Source organism: Rhizomucor pusillus (assembly GCF_041956525.1).
Source record: "Rhizomucor pusillus strain CBS 183.67 unplaced genomic scaffold VTP01scaffold_4, whole genome shotgun sequence".
NCBI lineage: Eukaryota > Fungi > Mucoromycota > Mucoromycetes > Mucorales > Lichtheimiaceae > Rhizomucor > Rhizomucor pusillus.
In genome coordinates this window covers 41086-58453 of record NW_027192146.1, presented here as the reverse complement: position 1 = coordinate 58453, position 17368 = coordinate 41086, and the positions used below count along the sequence as shown (strand labels likewise).

Below are 17368 nucleotides of genomic sequence, written 5' to 3'. Positions count from 1 at the left end.
TTCGTGATTTAGTTGCAAAAGGAAAATGGAGAAAATGACGTGAATTATGTTACAATATGGTGCGATCTATTCTGCATCTTTTTCTTCCGCAAGCGAAGCTAGTCGCAGCATTCTATCAGATGCTGCTAGTCGCCGGGAACCGCTGCGAGATCTTGTGCCAGTCGGTTGCGTGGTTGTTTCTTCTTGTTCGCTCTGAATATGCTTTAGCAAATCCTCTGCTCGGATGGCAACAGACTCGCTTCTCGTCCTTCGCCATTCTCTTCTTGCAGCCATGGAAGATCGCCTGCTGCTATTTCTCCGCTTCACAGCCGATGTCAGCTCGCCTGCGCGCAGCTTGAGCAGCAAGTTATCCATGATATCTTTGGCTTCCTGAGCTTCGTTTCCTACGGATTATCCATTAACACGGCTGAAACTCTAGTCAAGACGTAAGAGAATTTACCTTCGCCGCTGAGCTCTGCAGCTTCCTTTCGAGCGCGCTTAATATGCGCTTTTCGTTGTTCTTCAAACTGTTTCGCTTTCTCAATTTGCTCCAATTTGCGTCGATGAGCAAGAATATCGTTGCGAGCGCGCTGAATATTAGTTTGTAAGTAATTGTTACAGAATCACGTCTTTGAGAAGCCCAAGACCTACCTCCCAACTGGATGTAAATGTTTTGAATATACTGAAGAACTCATCTGGTTTGACGTCTCGAGGATTTTCGCCAAAGTACGTGACAACGTCCTTGTAGGCAACATCCATGGATGTGTATCGTACTTCCAGCTGATCGAATTTCTCAATCGCAGTATCGCGGAACGCAGTCATGACCTCTACGAAACGGTCTTGTCCTGCTGACGAGTCTTGCTCTTCCTCCTCCTCTGGAGCTCTGTCTAATTCCTGGATAAGCTTCTGTAGACCGACACGCAGTTCGTTGTAGTCTTTAATGAGATCCTGCATTGTAACTTGAAGGACGCGGTCAATACGTCTTGAATGGAGTACAAATAGAAATAATTTATATACCTCGGCATGCTTCACCGCAAAGCTTCAGGTCTTCCAAAAGAGCCTCGCTGATGGATGGAAATTTTTCTTCGATTATTTCAATCAAAAAGTGAAGCAGTGTCGTGTCATTGCCTGATGATTTAGTATCCACAAGCTGTATATTGTTGCGGTAAGTACCTTCACGGAGACTTGTTTCACAAGTTTAAAGTGAACCACTAACCTTATTGATACTGGAAATACGGATACCAAACGCACCACCTTGGAAGCTGCTGCTATTTAAAAAGTTGCCCACCATCAGGACAAGCTACGCAAAATTAGTAAGTATGAGCATTTTTGACATAAAACATTAGAATTTACATTTAGGAAATCCTTAAAAGCCTGCGACTCTTTCAAAGACGTCGAAGCATCCATGACATAAGCCATATTCTACGGTGCACGAAGTTAATATGTTATGTATTCACATGGAAACCGTTACAAGTACCTTTCCCAACTGTGCGATCCGCTCAGAGAATGTAGCGCGGAAAAGCATGTTATCGATTCTCTCTTTGAACCGGGGTATCGTCATGATCTACAACACACTCTAAGTGACATTGGGACTGAATAATAGATCCAACGAGTATTTACCTCCGCACAGAATGCATCCGGTTTTGACAAGTTCTGTAAATCTTCCTCAGATGCTGTCTTTAAGAAGACAGAAAGTTTACCCATCTCGTCTGGCGTCGGTGCATTAGCCAAAAGGTTCCTGAGCAGAATCTCGGTGCAGAATCTATCGTCCACAGCAAGTATCTTGCTTTTAACTTCAGAGAATGGGATATGTTTCAATTTGGCCAGAATAGCAATATCTATACAAGAAAGTAAGTATAAAAGGCACAAACGATGCATTCAGATCGGAATCACTTACTGATTTTGTGTGCTTTGCGTGCATCCAGAACGCAAATTTCTTGTTTTCGTTCCTTTTTGGCCATTTTTGACTTATTGTTGATCTTTTGCGCGAACATTTCTTCCATTCGGCTAAAGATACCCTCCTCGTCCAATCGAGCTTCCAAAGCCAATTCAATTTCTTCATCCGTTGTTGTCCAGATAGTCGATTTTAAGCGATCCATTTGCAGTTTCTGCCATTGGAGTGCACGTGTCTTGACACTTGGAAGGTGGTTCATGTTTTTACGCAATACAGGTATAACGCCTGGAGCGGCAGGTACAGGAGGTTTGGGTGGCTCAGGTGCGTTCGGTATGGATGCATCGTTCTCATCGCCCAATTTTTTGAGATGGCCGATATTTTTAATATCACTCGTAAAACTGGATTTTCTCTTGGCAGAAGTACTTGTAGTAACTCCGAGTGTCGAAGATGGTGGAGGCGGCGGCGGTGGCGGTGGCGGTGGTGGAGGAGGCGGCGGTGGCGATGGAGCAGATGCTTTTGGAGTTGAAGGCACAGCGAGAGAAGGCGGAAGAGGTGGCGGAGGAGGTGGAGGAGGAACAGTAGCATCTGTTATCGCATGTTCCTCGATAGAAGATGTGGTCGTAGCAGTAGCTTCTTGAGAATCTTTTCCGGTGGCCACGTCATGTACTGTTCTATGGTCATTGGCATTTGTGTCTGCAAGGTCAGCTCGTTTGTCTTGTTTAACATTGAGAATATCCTCTGGTAGTGTTTGCGCCTTGGCAACATCTTTGTAGTCGAAATGTTTACTTCTTTGTACATCCGAAGGTTTAGACGAGGATATCGACATGCGATGGTCTTCATTTTCGATGGTTGACTTGGTGGATAGAGTGGTATCAGCCGCGTAGGCTGCATTATTAGCATTTTCATTAAATACACTGTTATGGTATAAGCTCGAGCTTTGAGTTGTCGCTGCTGAAATATATTCTGGATGCTCCCTAATTTTCAGAGATTCTGTTTCTGCTTCAGCGTCATGTCGAGTATAAGCAGAGTCGAAACCGGGTATCTTTTCATTAGAGCTTGAGGATATGGATTCAATAGGCTTGGATGTTGTCATAGAGGATCTGTTGATATCTTTTTATCAGCCATCGAAGCCCTGCTTATGTAAGAGTGTGAGACTTACTCATCCGTGTCATCCTTTTGGTCCAGGAAATTAAAGGCAGCTCTGAGTTCTTCTTGCAAGCTGGCACCCAGCGATATTTCTGTATCATTGCCTGGAGACTTGGTAGCCGTGCTATCTGTGCTTGCTTTCCGGGATTGCATTTGCTTTCTGCGAGCATTAGCCCGTCGCGTGGAAGATCCCATCAACGGCATAGTGCCAGGGACAACAAAATCAGCCAACCCGCCGCTTGAGCCAAATTGCATTGCCAATTGGTTCTTGAACTCCTCGGACAAGTCCATCGCCATCGTCTTTCGCTTGTTTTCATCAAAAAGCGTTGACGTCTATTTGCAACATCAGCATGCAATTAAATAGCGATAATACCACTACGAAGGATTACCTGTTTTGTATCATCCTTGAAGGTATTTCCCATATCTCTTGATGATCTACCCTCCAAGCTTTCCTGCGCCTTTACTCTTCCCATTGCCTTTGCAAATTCCTTGCGCGGTATAATAATGTCTCCTTCTTGATTGTTATCGTCGTCTATATCCACAATGATCTTTTGAAACATATCTAATTGGTTTTGCAGTGTCGCAACGTCTCTGTCATAATTTCCCTGTAGCTCACGGAGTTTGCCTTGTAGAGTCGATATTGTATGCCTCGACATTCTTAGCAAATCTTCCAACGATGCAGTCTTTTCCTTCAACTGTTGCACTTCAAGTCCTAAGTATTAAACTGTTAGACACACACTTTAAAGCAAGCGTTTCCGGGCAGGATTACCTCCACCTCCACCTCCGCGTTCATTTAATTCCTGCAACAGCTGATCACGCTCTTGTGCAACTCGATCGTACATATCTTGCAGATTTCGAACTTCTTCCAATGTTGCCTGCAGCTGATCTTGATCTGCAAACTTATCAAGCAAATGTTGAACGGATGTGCCGTACGAACTAGAGAAATCCTCTACCAGGCCCTTGTGGTCAAGCACCACCTGGGTGATCAGATTATCAATAACTTGAAAATATCGTGTCTTGAGTTCGCCTTCATCTCGTATGAGGAGGATGTGCTGCAGGCAACTGAGGAAAAAGTCATAACTGCGCGTTCCTTCGACGCTGGAAAGTACACATTCGAATACATCGTGTGGATCGTTAAGGTCTCGTAGAAATTTGTCGTGATAAATTTCCATCACATCGTCCTGGTCGTTTTCTGCTAGCAATCGAAATTCGCGAACCTGGCGATCGATTTGTTCATTGTTGAATTCAAACATCTGATCCATCAATTGTTCCAGCCCAGAGGCATTCATTTGATTCCGTAAATGGATACGCATTTCAGGATCTTCAACCACGTTGATGATAGCGTTGACTAGCAGCATATTATACAGCTATAAAGAATGACTTAGTACATGTCACGAGCTAATCCTTCCATCACCTACGGCATATTCCGCTAGTTGTCCATCCGCCGTGTTTCCGTGTGTACCAAGTCGTTTATAGTCATCGCTAGCGCCGACCATGCTACCCATGCGACCTCTGCCACCCATAGTATGCTTCAGTTCTCGAAGCCATGCATCGAAACGTCCGTAGCCTTTTCTTGCGTCCCGTAGTTGGTCCATAGACTTCAGCACGAGCTCCTGCCCGACAGGTGCCTTGTAATAACATAAGAAAATCAAGACTTCGCAAACCAATCGTCTATTCAGCATAGATGGCGATATTATACAGTTCACGATTTCCTGTACACACTGAGGGCTCTTGAGTGCTTCTTTCGCACCGACCTAGATACGAATGTAAGTTAAAAAACATTTGAGCTAAACCCTAGACTTGTCTTACCGTGTTATTCAATAGAGCTTTGAAACATTTCAGTATCTCTCCTTCAACTTGGAGTTCCGGATCACGCCTACGGATTACAATATTCAGTAATAAGCCCGAGAAACGGTATTCCGCTATATTTATACGTACCTGTTTCTAGTTCGATTCAGAGCTGCCAGCTGCGTAGTGATGATTTGCATACCGCGCATCCCAATGAATTGGCGAACCCAGCTATGCCGTGGCACGTGAGACCAAAAATCAGCTTTATATTAAAAGGGTTGAATTTACCTCAATGGCATTGTCCTCAAGCTCACACCCAAGTGAGCGAGTGTCTTAGCATGATATCCTTTGGGATCAGGCTCAGATAGTTTCCTGACATAGTATTCTGGTCCACTTTTCTCTCCTGTATCCTTTTCTACGGATCCACCTCTTTTCGATGCCGGCGTTGTCGACTTTGCAGCTATGCCAGCTTCAGCTTGTATGTCTTGGATCACCATCAATCTCTTTTTTTCGATTGGAAAAGCCATCATAACTGCTCTCGCGTTTGAATCGTGAATGCCTCGTCGAGCCTATGATCGAAAGCGAGTTGGCAAATATCCACGTAAACGTCTCATTTATGCAACTTACCAGCATCTTTTCAAAGCGAGCATCGATCTCAGCATCCGTCAAGGTGTCAGGATCACATCCGAGTCCAAAATCAGTTATCGTGTCAGCCGTACTGAGAAACGAAAAGGTATTATTTGACGTCTGCGAGCTTCGAAAAGACGAACCCTCGCCGTTTCCTATGAGCCAGATACGGTTTCAGTAGACGATTTCCGGACGATCGGCGCGAGACACTCACCAGAGAAGTACTCTTCAACCGAGACATTCGAGGCGGTAGAGCTGTAGGTACTAGGCGGTGCGCGATGAACCGGACTAGGTGGTGATGAAGACCGACCTCTCGATTTTGTAGACGAGATGCTGTAGTTACTGCCTGTGCTGCTAGTGGGTGCAAGTCTCGGAGAGACCGAAGGATCTGGTCGACGCCTCCCTTTCGCTTTGCTTCGACCAAAGATGTCCATTAAATAAACATTTAGCGCTTTAGGAGGAAAAGGTCTATTGCGAGTTCACTGCAAGGTACAAACGAACAGAATAGCAGACAGACTCGCGTTACACAAAACCTTCTTGTTGGACATTGTCATTTTTGCATTTCAGACCGTGCTCAGTTCCTTTACCCACCACCACTATTGTCAATTGCTTTACATTGAATTATGCCTGTGAGAAATGGGAGCTGCTTGTGAATATCCGGGATTCATCGTTTACTCTACGGCTTGCGTAGGCAATGCTGGATTCTACTCCTGAAGGAATTGTAGGATCATCTTACATTTGATTTGGAACAGCCACGAAACAGCGACATTTATCTACAGTAGCATATTACATTAGTACCTGCATATGTTTACTTATATTTATTTTGCGTGATCTTGGAGGACGTTCTGGGAAACATGGTAAGGACATACCATTTCATTGAATCTCCTTCCGCAATGGAGCGGACCTTTACAGCTACTGTATTCTCGATTTTTTTTTTTTCACTCCAAAGCTCGTACCTTCGCCGATCGCCTGCGACGTTTTTTCACCGGACGACGACGACGATTTCTAGGAGGAGGCTTTAACGTGTTATCTTCTCTGTTAATATTATGCACATTCAACCTTTAAATCAGCAGTAACCCGTCTATAAACTGTACATTACATTCCTACACTTCTTTGTCAGCAATCAACGAATCACACACTCGCCAATTTTCATACTTTGCCGCTCACTATTACGCCACCTCACGCTTATTTTGGCTGTATAGACTGTACAAAGACCCAAGATTCCAGCCGAGTTCATAATATTACGCAAGCATTCGTATACACTTTTTATCGCCATACACACCCACCCACTCCAGCCCCTGTCCAGATACTCAGCCAAGAACATATAACGACAGGAAGCATTTGATACAACCGGCAAGAACGATATCAACTTTGTCTCCAACGTGCTTGCTTTTCACTGAAGAAGGAAAAAGAAACCCGATTAATAAGCATGCCTACAGGGAATGTAAGTTGTGACAGTAGGAGATCTAAAGTATATCTGTACTGAAGTGAACGCCTTAGACGAATGGCAATATTCTTACGCCGAGCTTTGCTTTCGGTGAGCTCTCTCGTGACGAGATCAATACAGTTTTGGCGCAAGCAGGTGTTTCATTGCTTCCGCCAAAGAGAGTAAGCAATCGAAAATAAGGGTAAAGAAAGGGGCGCAAACTAAAAGCCTGATTTAGACACCGTTTGCTACAGGCGTTCGAAGGAAACGGAAACCAAAAGAGACCTCTGTGAAGGTTGATGTCGACAAACTGGAGAATGCGGTCCCTAACGGCGTACCGCCGCCAAAGGAGAAATCTGCAAGAGCTGATATAGCTACGCCTGTGTTGGAAGATTCTGTTCAAAAAGATGCAGCAACTGTTGCTGAAAACCAAACTGGCCCTCAGACTTCTACGGAAAAAGCTGCGGTTTCGCCTGCGAAGGCGAAACCATCGAGTTGGGCTGCTCTTCTCAGAACTTCAGCGGATCAAACAAAGCAAAAGACCAAAGGCTCAGGAACCACGACACCGTCAAGTACTCCAAAGCCAAATGTGAACGCTGTAGCTCCACCGGCACAAAATGCGCCTCCGAAATTTGTTGGCATCGCAGATATTATTTCACGATATGAGGCTCGATTCGATGCACCTCTTTTGGAGCCTCGTGGTTTGATTAATAATGTCAATACTTGCTTCATGAACGTTATCTTACAGCCGTTATCACATTGTCCACCGTTCTACAATCTGATCAAGACGATCGGACAGCATGTCGTCCATTCATTTAGAAGCAAGACACCGCTTCTGGATTCTCTGATCGAATTTATAAATGAATTCCGCGTGGATACAACAGCGCCGAACGATACGAACCCTGAACCTTACGGGGAACCATTTGTTCCAGAATATGTGTACGATGCACTTCGTGGACAGAAGCGATTCGATTCTCTAAAAGTATGCAACGAATTTGGACCATTGCGCAACGGCGTGAAGAGTCTTTATTAATGCACAATTTAGGGCCGTCAAGAAGATGCAGAAGAATTTCTCTGCTTTTTATTGGATGGATTACACGAAGAGATGGTCGCATTTTTGAAGGAAAAAGAAGATCCTGAGAAAAAGGGTGCTTCTGCGCAAAATGGTAGTGCAAATGGTTGGCTGGAAGTTGGGCCAAAGAATAAGACGAGCAGTCTCCAGACGGTAATAGGTTACAATGCTATTTTTCAGACATTGTGCTCATCAATTCTGACGGTTCAGACCGGTTTTGAGGAATCCCCGATCAGCAAGATCTTTGGAGGAAAGATGCGATCCATTTTGCGATGCCCTGGAGCAAAAGATTCAGTCAATTTGGAACCATTTCAATCTCTTCCTTTGGACATCCAACCAGAAAATGTCAAGACTGTTGAGGATGCTATGGGCAACATTACAATTCCCGAGGTGATGCACGACTTCATGTCGCCTAAGAACATTCGAGTAGAAGCAACAAAGCAAGTATACTTGGAATCGCTACCACCAGTCTTGATATTACACATGAAGCGGTTTGTATTTGATAATGTCGGTGGTGTACAAAAGTTGCAAAAGCCTGTCCAGTATGGTGCAGAGTTAACGATTCATCCGGAATGGATGACACCGGTACTGCGTTCTGGCAATCCAATCAAGTATCGTCTTTTCGGAAGTAAGTGAAGAGAAAAAGAATGCGCGAAAATCTAGTTGTTAAGTCTGATCTCTACGTTATTTTCTAGTTGTATACCATCACGGTGCATCTGCAGGAGGAGGACACTACACTTGCGATATTCGGAGACAAAACGGCGAATGGCTACATATTAACGACACCAACATTACTCCTGTGTCTGAGCAAGATGTCTTGCTGACCGACCATAATACCCGTACATCTGAAATGATCCATGCAGATCAAACGGCCTATATACTTTTTTATACGAGGGCATAAACCGACATGTTTCATTTTAAAAAAGCAAACAACAAAAACAAAGCAAAGTTCAACGACAAACTGGATTGCTAATGCGTAACGTATCCTTTGCCTTTGTAACCCTCAGAGGAAATACCAGTGATGGGGTTAGAGTTTTGACGTTTGAGATACTCGTTTGTTTTTTCCTCCCACTCTCTGGTGGTGGTACGCGGTTTCTCTTCGCCTGGAATGTGATAGTCAAAGTTACCATGAGAAGAATCGAAGAGAATCCATCAATAATGATCTTACCGTTCACACGGATAACATAGAAGAGAAGGCCGGATGCTGCTAGCACGCCGCCGACGCCGCCCGCGACTCTTGCCGCATGACCAGGGTGTGTCAAAGGCTCGCGTGGGCCATGAGGTCCAAAAGCAATATAATCTATTGTAAATATTCAGCAGGTCATATTCTTTTCTTATTAAGGAGTATACTTACATGCGGCCTTTTTATTATCCTGGGATAGAGCCTTCCAGTCACCCTTTTGCGCCTCTTCAAGCTCCTTGGCGATTGAGTTTTGTTCAGATTGAGACATTGTTCTCCATCGCGTCTCAAGATTCTCAAGCGTCAAGGACGATGCTCGACGCTGAATAAGCTTTATTTTGGAGCCTTGTTGCAGAGCTTTTGCAGTTCTCGTGGCGGTCGCGCGGAACATGGAAAAAAGGTTGGTGTGAAAACAAGACGACCGCACAGCCAGCTCACGCCTTATGCAGCTAGCAGGTGAACTCCGATGCTCTGAATAGATAACACGAAGATGCTCGTCGCAAAACAAACTCCTTGATTCCCAAAGATAATGAAATTAAAGGATAGGTTTGAAGTAGTAATATCCGTTTGCGAAGCGCTCCTGCAGTATGCAAAGGCTGTTAAGTAGCATGGCTATGGAGTTTGCGAATATCCCCTCGACGACATAATCCTTTCTAGTCCAATACACCGAGTAAAAAAGCTTTCAAACATTTTCATAAAACTCTTCTAATAAAGACCAAATACAAAAGATAAGAAAGGATAATGAGTTGCCTGTAATCCAAACTAGGCTGACTGACGTGGCAGGAAAACTCTACAAAAGCCATGCGCACGTTGCCGAATTGGAGGAAACCGTGAACTTTCTGCGGGACAATGTCAACTATGTTCTTGCGCTTACTAAGTCAAGAACTCGCAATATTTTACTCTTAATTTGACTTTCTCGAAACTGAACATCATACCTTTTACACGGTCGTCTTTGTATGTCTTTGCAGCTTGAAAGCGGATCTGTTGACTTTGTTACGGAGTTAAAAAATTGGTCTGGTCCGTGGAGTTCCATTCCAGATGGTGGCTTTCTACTTCAATTATTTTCTTTCAAGCAAATGGGAAACAAAATTGCAAATCGAGGTACGACAGAATTGCCGTTGTAGTCCATTGTAAATTAAAGTTTACTTGTCTTTACAGTTGCTAAGCAGCAAAAATCGAATGGCGTAATCCACGGCCGAGTTACATCCAAGAAGAAACAGCAAAAGATTGATCGAGCAATCCGTCTCGTACGTTGTTAATCGCTTGTTCTCGATGATACGAACGAGTTGCCTGAACAACTCTTCATATTGCTATAGGAAAAACGTCATTTGGCCGAATTGGGCATTATTCCAGCACCAGAGGAAGAAATGAAGGGTATGCGTCAGAAGTGGTGGTGAAATATGCGACACTTGTACATTTGCTAACCTGCCGTCCATGTGGATAGATGCGAACGAGGTCGTCAAAGCATCTCCAGCAAAGCAGAAGGTTGTAATCGAGGTCCCTGCAGAGATTTTGGAAGCGGCAGCAAATGGTCCTGGCACGACACTTGGCCAGCCACAGTGAAGATACGACGACGAACTTTCATTGAGACAAACTGCATTTAAGCTGTAAATATGTGATTGCATTTTTTTAATGAGCCAATATAATATCTTATACCTAGCATTCTATCGGAAAGGATATCATTTCAATGGATGATTTCTCTCCAATCATATGCATGAACATTGATTTTCCTGGACGATTTCCGTGCTTTTTTACTCGCTGACATGTTGTGTCACTAGCAATTAACTGAGGAACTAGCTTTTTGTGTTAATGGCGATTATGAAATTGTGGAAACGATGGCAGAATGTTTAAGGAGCGGAGATCGGTTGAAGAACTTCCCATGACCTTGGGGTTTTCAAGTTGTGTTAATTCCTGAGACGCCAACTTGGTGAACAGGAGCTATGCATTCCCACCGCTTACAGCAGCAGTTCTGGAAATGACAGCCGTGCCGAATGTGGATGTTGAGTTTTCCTTGTGCAGCTGCTGCTGACACCATGACTCTCAAACAAAGTTTTTGTCACAAACATTTCGTCATTCTATTACATATTCAACTGCTTGTTTCCAGAGGAATATGGAAAGGCTCGGAAACGTGATCAATAACTCAAAAGTCAAAGAAGATTAGATATGAGACATTTTTACTTATAGGTTTTAGATGTAAAGTTCATAAAGTTAACTTGCAGAGTCAAAGCAAAGCCGAAAGCTATTTTTTCAAGGCTCCCCGCGCCTATCAAATACAAAGGAAAGCAATGGGCTTTTACCGGAAGCGCGCTGCGCATCGTTTGGCGGTCGGTGCTTCACATGGATGACTTTTTTCACTCATCTCGCCGAGCTGAAAATGCGATTGGGCGTGAGCCAAAAGTCACTGAGAGATTTTTTTACCTGAGTCTGAATGGCAGATCACAGACGGTATATATTTTAACTGCTTGAAATCTGGTTGATCGCCACCTGTCCCTCTTATTTTATTTCTATTGTGTTTTGTTATTTTTTCGACTATCCTTGTTCCTTTATTCGCAATTGTGCATAATTTCAAGATGCCCGAACGGATATAAAAGTCTTTGAATGCTTCTTTTACCTGCTAAATCATTATCCCTCCATCCCAAATGCCCATACAACTTCCTCAACCAACTCATCTACGCGGTACCAAGCAGCGCTCCTCTTTCCAACAACCATTCACCTTCAAAGACATGACAGACTCAGCATATAACAGCTCAAACTCGACACTGGATAGCCTATGCAATGGAAAGTCATCATCGATGCACAAAATTGATTGTTGGGTGGATGAAAAAGCCTGTGACAATGATCTGATATCACTGCGCCGGCAACATCGTTCAGACACACCAAGCTTGAAAGAGTACGGCGAGTGCTACCGGCGACTAGGTGAAGGCACGTCTGCGATCGTGATGGTTGTTCGTAAACTCGGTCGAGACGGGCGCAGCGAAAAATTGTACGCCATTAAGCTCTTTCGTAAACGGTCCAAGTCTGAATCTCAAAAGGACTACATGAAGAAACTTACAAGTGAATTCTGCATATCCTCAACGTTCTCCCATCCCAATGTGATCCAGACCATCGACCTTGTTCTGGATGATCGAAAACGTTATTGCACGGTTATGGAATACGTAAGTGCGCACGTGTACAAATTTTTTGTGTCCTAATACTGACAATTTATGCGCGCACGCAGTGCCCTGGCGGTGACCTTTTTTCTTGTATATTGGCGGAGAGAATGACTGAGCGGGAAAAGCAATGCTGTTTCAAGCAGATGATGCAAGGCTTGGCATACCTGCACTCTCTCGGTGTCGCTCACCGTGATGTGAAGCCTGAAAACATGCTCTTGACCTTGGATGGCCGCCTAAAGATCACAGATTTCGGCGTATCCGACGTTTTCCGGTACCCCTGGGAGAAGTCTGGACGCAAGAGCCGTGGAGTCGTTGGCTCAGAGCCGTACATTGCACCAGAATCATTTGAACAGCAAGAATATTGGGCCACAGTGTCTGACATATGGTCGGCCGGCATTGTACTCTATTGCTTGTGGTCTGGTGGCCTAATATGGCACAAGGCTAAAAAGACAGACCATGCCTATCAGATCTATACTCGTCACCATGCGACCCAAACTTTTGATCCGTTTCGTCAGTTCCCTGCAGGCGCCCGCCGAATTCTGTACAAAATGCTAGATCCTAACCCAGATATGCGTATTACTTGCGAACAAGTCTTACAAGACCCCTGGGTCAAGTCGATTCTGGTATGCGACCGCGGTGTGGATGCTGCAAAGTGCCGCCACGAACATGTTTGCCGCAGCAAAGCAGCTGTAAGAGTCTAATCCTGGATTTTCTCGCAATTCTTCTCATCCCTGGGTCTCAGCAACCCAAGAATACCCTTTCCCATATTAACCCCCCCCCTTTTCATTCAATTATGAGCATTCATTGTACAGTGTCCTTCTGAAAAGAACTATAAAGTAAAACTTTATTTTCAATCTTGAGAATACTGTCTTCAGCAGGGTTCTGCTTGCGCTTGCATTGAATACATACATGAAGCCGCACACGGTGCTATCCCCAGTTTGGACAAGAGATATTTTTCAACCACCACCCTGATCAGGGATATTAGTCCATGTGGCGTTCATATGCGTGGTCGAGAACCGCCCAACAACCCCAATCCTTTTCTTGTTACAGTACACAGGCTGAGAAAGCTGGATCGCATGCATGTCTGCGATTGATGATAATTCGCTGCAGCATTCCAGTTGCTTTGTTGAATATTCTGAAGGCAATAACAACTGTTTGTATCCTGCTGCAAATTACTGCACGGTCCAAACTTACATAGCATAACAGTGCTTCAGGCATCTTTCTACATAGTCGTCGCTCACACCCCAAGCCACTGCGAGCCGCTCAAAATAGAAATACATATAGAAATAATGAGAGATCTGAGATAACGATCAACCCAGACAGGCGTGCCTTGAGGTAGGAGCATTCCTCCGATCCTCGAGAGTTGGCCCGCTCGCCGGCAAAAAGGCATTGACGATGATGCCTGTTTAATTATTTTCGGCTTTTTATACATATTAGGGATGTAATTGCACATGTGCATGACTATCATGTTGCAACCTGCCACTACACCCTTGGAGACATGTTAACTGGGGTGCAGTTGGACGTGCTTAGCAGTAGCTGCACCCTGCGGCAAGAGCAATACATAATTGGAGCAAGAATCTCTGTTCATTGAAAGGAAATTCCTGCTTATCCCTGCTTCATCCAAACAAGGATATGATTAAGGTTAAGACTTCTGATACGATCGGACGAGATATGTAGCAAGTCCAACAGAGAAAATATGAACGCTATGTATGCAGCAACACCGTACTGAGGACATGTTTAAGTGCCTCAAGTTCTCCGGATTGCAGGATATGTTTTGGTACATGTCCTGCCTCCAAAGCTTCTTCGAACCAACAGCATATGTTGCAACACATGACTACCGAGGGCCGGTATTCTCAGAGCAACAGATTGCCATATTATTGAATAACAAGAAACGAGTGTGTACATATGTCTGCAAATGCGTATACGTAAAATTAACAGAAGAAACCCAGCTACAAGCGTTAGAGGCTAAGCGCAGTCTACGTGAGGCCCGCATGCGAGTTGGTAATACAGTTACGCTTATCGTTGGAAGGGCATGTAAATGTAATACCTATAGATCATGAATGTTGGAAAGACAGGGCAATGTGGCCGATCTATGTAGATATTTGCTTTTGAAATTGGAGACTCTCCATTTGCTAAATCCGCGGTATATCTGGTTACATATGATGGGCAGTTACGGATTCAACTAGTAACTTGTACTTGTTCGTATTTTGTGTACGCAAAGCATCTATTTCCTCCATCATTCCGACTTGGGTCTTTGTGGTCCTTTGTGCAGAGCGGCAAAAAGCACCATATTTTATAGCAACAAATAGGTCTACCTGACGCTTCACAATGTCGATGATCCTTTGTTTTCTAGGTGCTTTAACCAAGCGATGCCTCACTGTGTGCTCCTTTTCATCTTCACTTGCCCCGCCATCTCATCTTCTAAAGGTTTAGTAGCTTCTTGTGCTACTCTAATAACAAGATTATTGCAATGTATTGCTCAGTACTCGCAGTGAAAAGCTGTCTGAATAAAGTTCATATACATTCTTGCCCTAGCTCGATATTTTGGTACAGTAGTGTTTTCAATACTCTTCAACGAATAGGAGCTGTCGAAGATTCCAGCTCTACAAGTTGTCGGTCATTAGGCTTTTCATGAAATGGTTCCGTTTTAACTCTATTTTGTTGTACTCCAAACATCACTTTTCGCATTGACGTTGTCTGATAATAAGCGGGCTGATTTTGAAGTTGTTTCCTGCTTCAGTGTGTCTCTGCTAATTACACTTGCTTTACGGTAGCTAGCGCTGGGTATCGAAGATTTTTCAATGAAATTTGCTTTGTGCAGGCGATCATGCTTGCGCCGTGTTGAATGGATGAATAACCCAATATGTAACTTGTAACTTATAGTTAAGGTGATGTATCCAGAAACAGGGCGCTTATGGCCACTTACAACTCTGCTGATGATAGGACATAAAATATAAGGATTACGAATATGAACAGAAAAGTGAAAGAAAAAGGTGTGAAAAGCGAGTGCATAAAAAATTGAGCGGGAGTAGAAAAAATTTGCTGACTTGCTTCACATTGAACTGCCCGCACGAATCTGATTCCGGCCCCCAAACGTCCCTTTTCTCTTTATATCACCAGTTGCAAAAGATTGTAACGAGAAGAGAACAATATCGGTTTTTACATGCATTCTACCCAACTTCAGGCTACTTCCAATACCAAACCTGCTTTGCATGGCGTTAAAATAAAGCAAAGAAAAGTACGTATAATAACCTTGGTTGATCAGTAAGCGATTTTGCTTCTCACACCACATCTGGCTCATCCTAGGGTGTTCAAAAAGCACAAGCCAAACACGAGCCTGAAGGTTCGAGATATTCAGCGTTTGCTTTTGAGAGATGGCGATGACTGATCGTTCGTATAGTTTTTAGGGATACTTTATTTGCGCATTTGAAAACTGTTGAGAAAGGAGATTACGAAACCATCTCGGCCAAACTTGACTCTGCTGGAAACACTCTTGATTACAAGAAATACGGTGACTCTCTTTTTGAAATATTGATTACTGGTGGCATCGTTGGTAAGAGCTTTTTTTATCAGATGTTCCTCCCTTTAGCAGCTTTGTAATGCGCACAACGTAGAACCCGGAGGAATCATCGACAGCAACACTGAACAAAACATATTTTGCATATTTGGCGCTCCAGAAGATGCAGCTGCTATCAAGGAACACGTTAACGTGTTCGCGAAACTCGTTCGTCGTTACAAGTACTTGCAACGTTCTCTCGAAGATACCTTGCGACATGTGTTGCAATTTATCAACAAGTGGCAAGCGACCAAGGTCAACAAGCTTGCCATGGCAACTGGGTACTTTATTACAACCCAGCTTACGAGTCTGTCCGTCTTGAAGATTCTGCTCAAGGATTATTTGGTTAAAGATGGTACGCTATGGCGGTGTGTTATATTATTTTTCATTGTTGACAATGAAATTTTTTTCGCAGGAGCATCCCTTGGATTTATTACGTCAGTCTTTAGGACCATATTGGGCGAACAAACGATCGAGCAGTTTGGTAGAATGCTTATCAATGCTGGCATGGACGAAAAACTTATAGAGTTTTTCCCTCCCAACAAGAGGGAGGAAGAATGCCTTGCCCGGCACTTCGAGGCCGAAGATATCAAGCAATTGGTTGCTTTTTACGAAAAGAACCAACTTGAGGCGCTAAAGACTGAGATGATGGCCAATTTGAAAAAAATGATGTCAGACAAGGCAGAACCCACAGAGGTAGAGTTTCATCTAGTTTCTGGTCAGGGTTATCACGAGTATGACTGATGACCCATTTATTTAGATCACTTCCTACGTCAAGCAGGAAGTCAAGAAGCATAAGCTACTCGAATCCGAAGTTATCCAAATCGTATGGAATTCTGTGTTGGGTACAGTTGATCTGATCAACGCCCGGCCAGACAACGTTGAAATGCAAGTGGTTCGTGCCATCAAGGTATGTCATGTTTATATGGAATACTGCTATATCGTAAAGTTTTATCTGATCTCAAAATGATTCTATAGGACTGGGCTAATGTCCTTGAAATATTCACCTCATCGCCAAAGACGGAAATCGTGCTTTTGCAGACAGTGCAAATCAGCTGCTACGAAGATGTAAAGTTGACAAAGTATTTCCGCCAGATCACACAGGTCCTCTACAAGTACGATGTGTTGTCTGACAACGCCATCATCTTTTGGTCCGAGAAGGCACACAAACCCCAGGGCAAGACTGTTTTCCTGAAGCAAATGGCCCCGTTTGTTGAGTGGTTGCGAGAAAACGAAGATGATGATGACAGTGAAGAAGATGATTAAGAAGGAATAGTCGCGAGAATTTATTCTAGTTGCTTATCATACATGAAAGATCTATTCCGAAGTTTCTGTTATTTTGGTTCATAAACAGAATGTTATGGATATTCATAGACATTAGGTTTTGGCATGTAGAAATCCCTTACAGGTATGGGTTAGAGATGGTATAGATGAGGAGGTGGGGCGTGAAGTTGTTATGCATGTAATGTTGCGTATGTGATGGTATGCAAAGAAGGAGAAAAATCTAACAGCACATCGGCTATGTGCGTGTGTACGGATGTAAGAATG

The 17368-nt window shown here is 43.8% G+C and overlaps 6 protein-coding genes across 6 annotated transcripts; 4 read left to right on the top strand and 2 right to left on the bottom strand.

The window, feature by feature from the left end:
* Nucleotides 1–66: 66 nt before the first annotated feature.
* Nucleotides 67–5868, bottom strand: VTP01DRAFT_7310 (uncharacterized protein; the record flags this gene model as incomplete). The annotated part of the gene is made up of 18 exons (XM_069386309.1): nucleotides 67–383; nucleotides 440–569; nucleotides 631–938; nucleotides 997–1129; nucleotides 1196–1279; nucleotides 1333–1401; nucleotides 1457–1543; nucleotides 1600–1817; nucleotides 1877–2973; nucleotides 3033–3352; nucleotides 3409–3731; nucleotides 3789–4386; nucleotides 4438–4773; nucleotides 4829–4895; nucleotides 4958–5038; nucleotides 5096–5376; nucleotides 5435–5589; nucleotides 5649–5868. 18 exons carry the CDS (start codon nucleotides 5866–5868, stop codon nucleotides 67–69), a joined length of 4824 nt encoding a protein of 1607 aa, XP_069241776.1.
* Nucleotides 5869–6863: 995 nt separating this feature from the next.
* Nucleotides 6864–8833, top strand: VTP01DRAFT_7309 (uncharacterized protein; the record flags this gene model as incomplete). Its single annotated transcript, XM_069386307.1, has 6 exons — nucleotides 6864–6878; nucleotides 6935–7042; nucleotides 7099–7842; nucleotides 7906–8085; nucleotides 8143–8560; nucleotides 8628–8833. 6 exons carry the CDS (start codon nucleotides 6864–6866, stop codon nucleotides 8831–8833), a joined length of 1671 nt encoding a protein of 556 aa, XP_069241775.1.
* Nucleotides 8834–8901: 68 nt separating this feature from the next.
* VTP01DRAFT_7308 (uncharacterized protein) lies at nucleotides 8902–9503 on the bottom strand (the record flags this gene model as incomplete). Its single annotated transcript, XM_069386306.1, has 3 exons — nucleotides 8902–9035; nucleotides 9101–9232; nucleotides 9287–9503. The coding sequence occupies 3 exons, from the start codon at nucleotides 9501–9503 to the stop codon at nucleotides 8902–8904; spliced, it is 483 nt and encodes a 160-aa protein (XP_069241774.1).
* Nucleotides 9504–10188: 685 nt separating this feature from the next.
* Nucleotides 10189–10675, top strand: VTP01DRAFT_7307 (uncharacterized protein; the record flags this gene model as incomplete). Its single annotated transcript, XM_069386305.1, has 4 exons — nucleotides 10189–10213; nucleotides 10271–10359; nucleotides 10429–10486; nucleotides 10557–10675. 4 exons carry the CDS (start codon nucleotides 10189–10191, stop codon nucleotides 10673–10675), a joined length of 291 nt encoding a protein of 96 aa, XP_069241773.1.
* Nucleotides 10676–11751: 1076 nt separating this feature from the next.
* Nucleotides 11752–12965, top strand: VTP01DRAFT_7306 (uncharacterized protein; the record flags this gene model as incomplete). The annotated part of the gene is made up of 2 exons (XM_069386304.1): nucleotides 11752–12267; nucleotides 12330–12965. The coding sequence occupies 2 exons, from the start codon at nucleotides 11752–11754 to the stop codon at nucleotides 12963–12965; spliced, it is 1152 nt and encodes a 383-aa protein (XP_069241772.1).
* Nucleotides 12966–15427: 2462 nt separating this feature from the next.
* VTP01DRAFT_7305 (uncharacterized protein) lies at nucleotides 15428–17086 on the top strand (the record flags this gene model as incomplete). The annotated part of the gene is made up of 7 exons (XM_069386303.1): nucleotides 15428–15502; nucleotides 15571–15607; nucleotides 15665–15817; nucleotides 15879–16175; nucleotides 16236–16516; nucleotides 16581–16730; nucleotides 16799–17086. The coding sequence occupies 7 exons, from the start codon at nucleotides 15428–15430 to the stop codon at nucleotides 17084–17086; spliced, it is 1281 nt and encodes a 426-aa protein (XP_069241771.1).
* Between the last annotated feature and the right edge of the window lie 282 nt (nucleotides 17087–17368).